Source organism: Mirounga leonina, unplaced genomic scaffold, assembly GCF_011800145.1.
Source record: "Mirounga leonina isolate KUSES-001 unplaced genomic scaffold, KU_Mleo_1.0 Mir_201, whole genome shotgun sequence".
Taxonomy (NCBI): Eukaryota; Metazoa; Chordata; class Mammalia; order Carnivora; family Phocidae; genus Mirounga; species Mirounga leonina.
In genome coordinates this window covers 28,364,093-28,371,518 of record NW_023270504.1, presented here as the reverse complement: position 1 = coordinate 28,371,518, position 7,426 = coordinate 28,364,093, and the positions used below count along the sequence as shown (strand labels likewise).

Below are 7,426 nucleotides of genomic sequence, written 5' to 3'. Positions count from 1 at the left end.
TCGCGGCCGAGAGAGCCAAGGGAACGTCTGGTCGCCGGGAAGCGGCGGAGGCCGCGTCCGAGCCGAGGGGTCCGCGCCGCCCGGCCGCCGTCCCACCGCCCCGCCGCGCGCGCGCCTCCCCTCCCCCCCCGGCCCCGCCCCCGCCCGGCCGCCCCCTCCCCCTGCGGCCCAGTCTCCTCCCCGAGGGGCCGGGGGCAGGGCCGCCCCTCCCTCCGGCTCCCTCCCTCCCTCAGCTGCGCGCATCTCATACCAGCCCTCATTCCGCACATTCCAGGCTTCCTCCTTTCAAACTCCAGGCCAGGGGGCGGGCAGGGCCCGAGCTCCCGGCTCCCGCCGCCCGCGGCCGCGTCCCCCAGGTGAGTGGCGCCCGCCCCGCCGCGCGCCCCCCGCCCCCCGCCGCGCCGGCCCCTCGGCCGCGTGCGCCGCCGCTCTTTTCTTCCCCCTCGCCCTTCCCGCCCCGGACCTCTGGGCCCGGCCCGCGCCCCGCTGCCCTCCCTTCCGCCGCTGGCCCCCGGGCTCCCTTCCTCTCGCCCGTTGACTCACTCCTCCAGGAATAGGGAGCTCCCGTGCTTTCCCGTCAGTCCCATTCTGGGAAAACTCCTCCCTCGGCGCGCTCCGCTCCGCTCGGCTCGGCTCGGCGCGCCAGCCCCCGGCGGCTGCGAAGCGGGTGCGGGCCGGCGCGGGGTGGGCTCCGGCCGCCGCCCGCCCTCCTCCCTGCCGGGCCGGTGGTCCCGCGCCGCCGCCAGGCTCCGCGCGCTGCCCCCTGTCGTCCGCGGTGCCGTCGCCGCCCCCCGGGAGCTTAGCGGAGCCGCGGCGACGAGTTGGCGCGCGCGGCGGACCCCGTGGAGCTGGCTTAGCGCCTCCGCCCCACCTTCCCGCACCCTGGGACCGGTAAGGGTGCGGCGCGGCGCGGGGACTCGAGGACCTGGCCGGAGGGCCGGCGTCGGGCCGGGCGTGTGGAGCTCTCCCGGCACGTGGAGGCGGCGCGGACCTGGGGCTGGGGCCGGGGGTGGGGTGGGGGGAGGCAGGGGGCTTCGCGGGAAGGGGGTCCCGGACGCCGAAAGGCCCAGGCGCAGAAGCGGGAGCGGCGGCGGTCGAAGGGCCCAGCCCCCGTGCCTCTTTTCTGCCGGGCCCTTCTCCGACTTGGAAGAGCGAGCCCTGGAGGTAGTGTATTGGCTGGTGGAAATGATGAGTCTTTGCGAAAGTGGAGGAGATCCCTCCGGAGGGTGCCCAGCTCCCCGGGGCTTGAGAAGCCTGTCGTGTTCCGCGGTGGGGACCAGCCCGAGGGAGGAGAACTCCCAAACCCGAAGCGCGCCTTTCCCAGGGACACAGCCTCGGTGCACATGTGTGTCAAAGGGGATTCCGGTCACACACAGTGACTGTCTGATGAGTTCATGTGACCGCCTGACCGTCCCGGCTCCCTAGCTTTGGCTGTATGTGAGGGTGATACCTGTTCACATCTGACTCACCTTGGCTGCCAGTAGGCGTATTTGTTTGTGTTGAACGTGAGTATATTTCCACTCGAGGAGAGTGCTGTCTGTCTGAAAGTCTGAGTGTCTGAGTTCTTGTGCAATGCCACGTCTGTACGTGTGTATTTCTCTGTGAGGATGTTGGTTCCGGGCATGACTGTTTTTCCTGCCTGCATGACCATGGGCAAGAGACCGTGTCTCTCTTGCATGTGTGCGGGGATGATTGGACTGTGGTTGTTGGAGTGTGTGGTCCCCGGGCTCCATTCGCCCTGGACTGGGCAGAGCTGGAAGGAAGCTGTCCGCACCTGCCTCTTCCACGCAGCTGTCTTTCTGAGGGCGAGTGGGTTCTGTTCTTGCCTGTAACAGTCAGGAGAGCAAGCTGGTAGAAGGCTAAAGGAAGTTGAGATCTTTGTCTAGCGGTGATGGGATGGGTTGCTGATAGCCAGAACTGGGGATGGTTCCAGGCTGTCTTGAATCTTCAGAGGTGTGTGACCAGTGCTTTTCAAGTTGGCCCCAAGGACAAAGAGGATGGATGTGTACCAGCCTGGACTATTTTCTGCTGGTCCAGCTTTTCTTGGAGCTAGCTACCCAGTAGTCAAATGGAAGAATCTGATTCTTTACAACTTGCTAGATTACTCTCCACTTGGCTGTGGGAAGGGAAAGGGAGTAACTGCGTGCATGCTTTAGTGCGGGCTGGGAGGGAAGGGCTGCCTCTGATTTGCTAGTTGACCTGTGGGAAGACACTTCTGGGTGTCTTCAGTTTACCCATCTCTTCCTTTCTGTTTGCTTTTTTTCTCCATTTAGGGTTTTATCATTTGAAATATTTTAAAGGCAGGAACTGGGCAGGGAGGGAGCCACAACTGTCCAGGAGATTGGCAGAAGTGACATAGCGTGTGATGGTGTTGGTAGGGGGACACAGGCAGATCGGGCACAGAGTTCTTTCTTCATTCCCACAACAAGGAGATGGGGACATAATGTTGAGGACTTCTTGGAAGGAAGAAACAAGGCACTCTCAGGGGTGGGAGCTGGTAGCTGCTCCTCCATGCACCCTGAGGATGCAGGTGTTCTGGTGAGAGCCACCTCACCCTCTCACCTGCTTAGACTGGGCGTGCGGCCAGGACTTTGACGGCATCGGGTCTCAAGGCAGCATTGATGGAATAGAAAATATACAGATTTGGGGCTGGACATACCTGGGTGCAAATCCCGATAGTCACTTAAAATTGTTAAGGCCCTCAGGCTTAGTTTCCTGATGAATAATATGGGAGGGGGATAATTAATATCTCTCTAAAATGTTTGTTGTGAAAATTCGGTGTTTGCCAAGTACCCAGCATACTGTATGGCCCCTTCCAGACCTAGTAGCCAGTGTTTCCTAAGCGTATTTCAGCATGGAACCTCTTTTTTTCCCAAGAACTTCTCTGAACACCCTTTGACAAACCCTGCCCTGTTCATTTGTGTTTACTTAGCAAACATGAATTGAGCCTTTGCCATAGGCTAGACCCTGTATGGTGTTCTTCATCCTTAGGAACCAGGGTTGATGGCCCAGGTGGAGGTGGGGGCAGGGCTTTGCCCCGTGTCCCGGGAGCACAGGGTCTGCAACTCCTTTGCTCTAACTCCAGTTTTGCCTTGACCCCAGGATGAACCTGCTGAACGTTATTGGACACTCTGATCTTAGTATCTAACTCCCTAAGGAAATGCCTGGGTGGCTCAGTCGGTTAAGCGTCTGTCTTCAGGTCATGATCCCAGGGTCCTGGGATCGAGTCCTGCATCGGGCTTCTTGCTCAGTGGGGAGCCTGTTTCTCCCTCTGGCTGCCACTTCCCCTGCTTGTGCTCTCTCTGACAAATAAATAAATAAAAATCTTTGAAGACAGAGAAACTGAGATGGGGAAACTAGTGGGACAGTAACTTGCTTAAGATTACACAACCAGTGAGTCACAGAGCTGGGACTAGAGTCCATTCTGTTCTCACTTCACATTCTGTCTCCTCTTCTGTGGATCTCAACGCTCAGACCCCCTAGGCACCTTCATCTAAGAGGTATGGAGGCTGGACCGGTCTGGCTTGGTGACGTCTCCCATCTTGTGGCTCAGATAGGAGGCAGAAATACTCCCCTCTGTCCCAGCAGAAAGCACGGAACTGTAGAATCTGAGAATGCCAACTTTGGAAGGGGCCCTCTGGGGGTCTTTAAATGCACCCTCCTTTTGCCTACATTACTCCGCCAGGTGGAGAAGGGTCTGCTTATCTTTCTAGATCTCCTGGGTTGCAAATGTCGCAACGTCCCTCGACTTCCATTCTGGAGTCTTGCACTGGTGACGGGCACAGAGTGATACCTGTTGCCTAATCAGCGGCTCCTCTCCTCCTCAGTGCAAGTGGAGGACATGGGTCACCAGCTTTGCTCCGTGGCCTTTCCTGTAGTCGAGGTCAGTCTGGGGGCAGTGGGAAATTCAGGGCTTGTGAGGGTGGCTTTACCTTGCCCGTCTTGCTTTGCCCCCCATGACCCTTTGTTGGCAGGGGTTGGGGCGACAGCTCCCTTTAAAGCTCTGAAATTGGAGCTGAACAGCTGCTCTCCCGTGCCCCCCTCCTTCCCCCGGGGGTTTAACTAGCTCAGGGGCCCAGGTGGAGGTGGGGGCAGGGCTTTGTTACTGGGCAGTGCCGTCTCCAACTCTGTGTTCTAATTCCAGCTTTGCCTTGACCTCTTCTGAAATGACAGTTCTCCCCTTGCTTTTGGTCTCTCCATTTAGATACTAGGGAGACTCTAATCATGTCCTAAGTGATATGGTCCTGGAGCCTTCAGCTGGTAGCGACTGGATCTTTGGGAACGTTTCCACTGGAACTCCAGTCCCTAAGATGGGTGCCTACACCCTCCTGCCTTTAATACCGGCAGGCCCCTGGAAAGGCAGGAGGACAGGCCCGGCTCCTGGTAGTGTGGGCCAGCTCCATCACGGTGCCGAGGGTGGGCGGGCCCCCATGGGTGGGGACCTGGCTTCCTTTGACCCAAACTTCATGGGAACAATAGACTTCAGAGGAGTCACCAGGGGCAGGAAATGGGAGCTGTGCTAAGGCAGGGTGACCCTCCTGTGGGATGAGATTGCATATCCGGCTGAAAGGAAAGGCAGGGTGTTGGGGGCAGTGCATAGGGCTGATGGGGAGGGCTGATGACACATAGGGTGGGCCTCTCCTTCCCAGGGGGCCCTTTGCTTAGAGTGAAACCTGAGCTGCTTGGAGCCCATTATTTGGTGGAGCGGTCTGCTTTGTGTCTTACCAGCAAAGGTATTGTGGTGTGTGCCCGCGTCAGCTCATGCCAAGCTCACCCCTGCCAGAACCATGAATTCCCCTTCCCTTCAAGCCCTTGAGAGGTCTTCGTGAATTGTCCTGGCCAGGATAAAAGGCTAGTTTTGTTTCTTCCTGGCTGATCTCCATCTTGGCTTTGAGCCTTGAGTAATAGTTGACGAGGGAGGCAATTTGTTCAGTAGGCAGAGCTCTGGGTGGGGAGGCAACAGGCCTGGGTCAGCTGGACAACATAAAAGGGTTTTTTTTTTTTTTAGCAACAGTCAGAGCAGTAAGACAACCAGGACAGGCAGGGGGAGATTCCTGCTTGAAGCATGTGGTGGATCGTTCTTGGAGGCAGAGCACACTTCTCTTGCCTTTCTCTCTGGGAACGAAGAGCGGACTTGGTGAGAGGGCTCAGGAGAAGAGGAGCGGGCTTTGGGAGAAGGGAGACACTGCACCGACTTGCCTTTGGTGAGTTCCGGTGGCTGGGTTCTTACACATCAGCCCTGCCAAATCAGAGGGGGAGGGCGAGGTGGCAAAATGATAACTGTTGTTATCATTTTTCCTTAATGTGACAAGATCTGGAAATGGCAGGCTGGTAAGCCTCTTTTTTTAAGATTTTATTTATTTATTTGTTAGTGAGAGAGAGAGAGAAACAGCATGAGAGGGGAGAGGGTCAGAGGGAGAAGCAGGCTCCCCGCTGAGCTGGGAGCCCGATGTGGGACTCGATCCCAGGACTCTGGGATCATGACCTGAGCCGAAGGCAGATGCTTAACCAACTGAACCACCCAGGCGCCCCAGGCTGGTAGGCTTCTTATTGACAAGGGGACTCCAAAATGCACTGAGAGAACTGCTTGCCAACACAGTCACCCTACCAAGTCCTGGAAACATCTAGTTGAGGTTGGCAGGATGTTTAGTAAGGACTTGGAGTCTCATGATTTTTCTTGGGTTCAAGAGAAATAAATAGGATCGGGCTGCTGCAGCAGTAAGATGCATTTGTAGCCGGTTGAGAGGCTACCCTGGCGGCTCGTCGCTGTGGGGGTGGGAGGTCTCTAGTGACAGGCCACAGAACTCTCATTTTGGCTTCGTCCTCTATCAGTTCTGTGGATGTCTACGATAGCAAGCAAGGAGGACAGAGCCAGGATTCATAATCATCTTAATTGTCTAAATGCTGAGATATTAAGCAGAAATAGGAGAAGAAAAACCATTTTTTTCTGTTAAGATTAATACATGCTCACTGTAGAAAACCATTATAAATTAAAGAAGAAAAAATGGTACATAATGCCACAACTCAGGGATGAGCATGGTTAATATTTTGGTATATATCCCTCCAAATTTGTGTTCATGCAAGTAAATTTATATATTTTGGCATAATTGCAATTACACTGTATCCTGTTTTTTTTCTTACTGAATACTATATAGTAATATCCTGTATCATAAAAAATAATTTAAAGCCATAATTATAAGGATCTGGATAAGATTACCTTACATGAATACACCTTAATTTTTTTAACTGCACAATACCAATTTTTTTTTTTTTAAGATTTTATTTATTTATTTGTCAGAGCACAAGCAGGGGTAACGGCAGTCAGAGGGAGAAGTGGGCTCCTCGCTGAGCAAGGAGCCTGATACAGGACTCGATTTCAGGACCCTGGGATCGTGACCTGAGCCGAAGGCAGATGCTTAACCGACTGAGGCATCCAGGTGTCCCCTACCAAACATTTTTGTAAGTTGTGTTCAATTTTTAGCCATTAAAAAATTACTTGACATTGAGTAATGTTAAATATGTATACTTATCTTAAGGTGAACTCGAATAGATTTAAATATAAAATCCTGCATTTAAGTATGTATAGAATGGGAACTTACTATCAATTCTTGGGGGAGAAAACCTGGGGCTTTGGTTGATGAAGGAAGGGGAAGGGAAACGAGCATTTATTATGTGCCTGTCAGGTGCCAGTTCTAGACATTTCTGCCTATATCACCTTGTTTAATTTTCATGGCAGCCCTGTGAGATAGGGTTTGCTGGTTTGATTTTGTTTTGTTTTTCAACCTCTAAAGAAGAGGAGGAAAACCACACAGAGATTAATTCTGGGGTTGGAGTTTGAACCTAGGTCAAACTGACTCTTCCCACTGCCCTGTTAAACCCTGAGCCTGTGTGGGCCAGTGGTGTGGCGGGGTCTGCATCAAGAACCCTAGTCCGGTAGGCTCTGTGGTGCTCTGGCCACATTGGGAGCCGTGTCTGTTTTCGGAGGTTGGATACACCCTGACTTATTAAGTACTGAGCTTGCCTATATTGTGGATATTGTGTGTGTCTTAGCAGAGGGGGAATAGGGGGTTGGAACCTGTCCCGCCCTCAGGGTGCTGTCATTTCTCACTGCTAGAAGGCAGGCCCTCTTTGCAGTACTATGGATCGGGTCCATGTGATGTGAAGTCAGTTTCACTCTGTAGAACTACATAGACCTACATGGAATTTCATGATGTAGGACGATGTAGATAGAGCTTGCTAGGGCTGCTTTGGAGGAGGTTTCTGTAGTGGGTAGGAAATGGCACCTCTGGGGCTTCTGTTTCCTCCATGTGGTCCTGGGCCTCAGTTTCTCCCGCATGCAGCAGGTGGGGATTGCCCTAGGCAATGAGGGAGGGATTTCCCCACCTTGCCATTCAGGGATTCCTGCTGGAAGGAGGTAAAGATGAGC

The 7,426-nt window shown here is 54.3% G+C and overlaps 1 protein-coding gene across 4 annotated transcripts in view; it reads left to right on the top strand.

The window, feature by feature from the left end:
* The first annotated feature begins 575 nt into the window (after positions 1–575).
* TEAD4 (TEA domain transcription factor 4) overlaps positions 576–7,426 on the top strand; it is a 66,448-nt gene continuing 59,597 nt past the window's right edge. For 2 of the 4 annotated variants that reach the window (XM_035028461.1, XM_035028462.1), the window contains exon 1: positions 587–891. Coding sequence is in view for 2 of the 4 variants with exons in the window: in XM_035028459.1 (XP_034884350.1) it covers positions 5,066–5,204 (139 nt within the window). In the remaining 2 variants the exon portion in view is untranslated. Of the gene's footprint in view, positions 892–5,008; positions 5,205–7,426 lie in introns of all 4 variants that reach the window. The other 2 variants (XM_035028459.1, XM_035028460.1) reach the window with 2 other exon arrangements.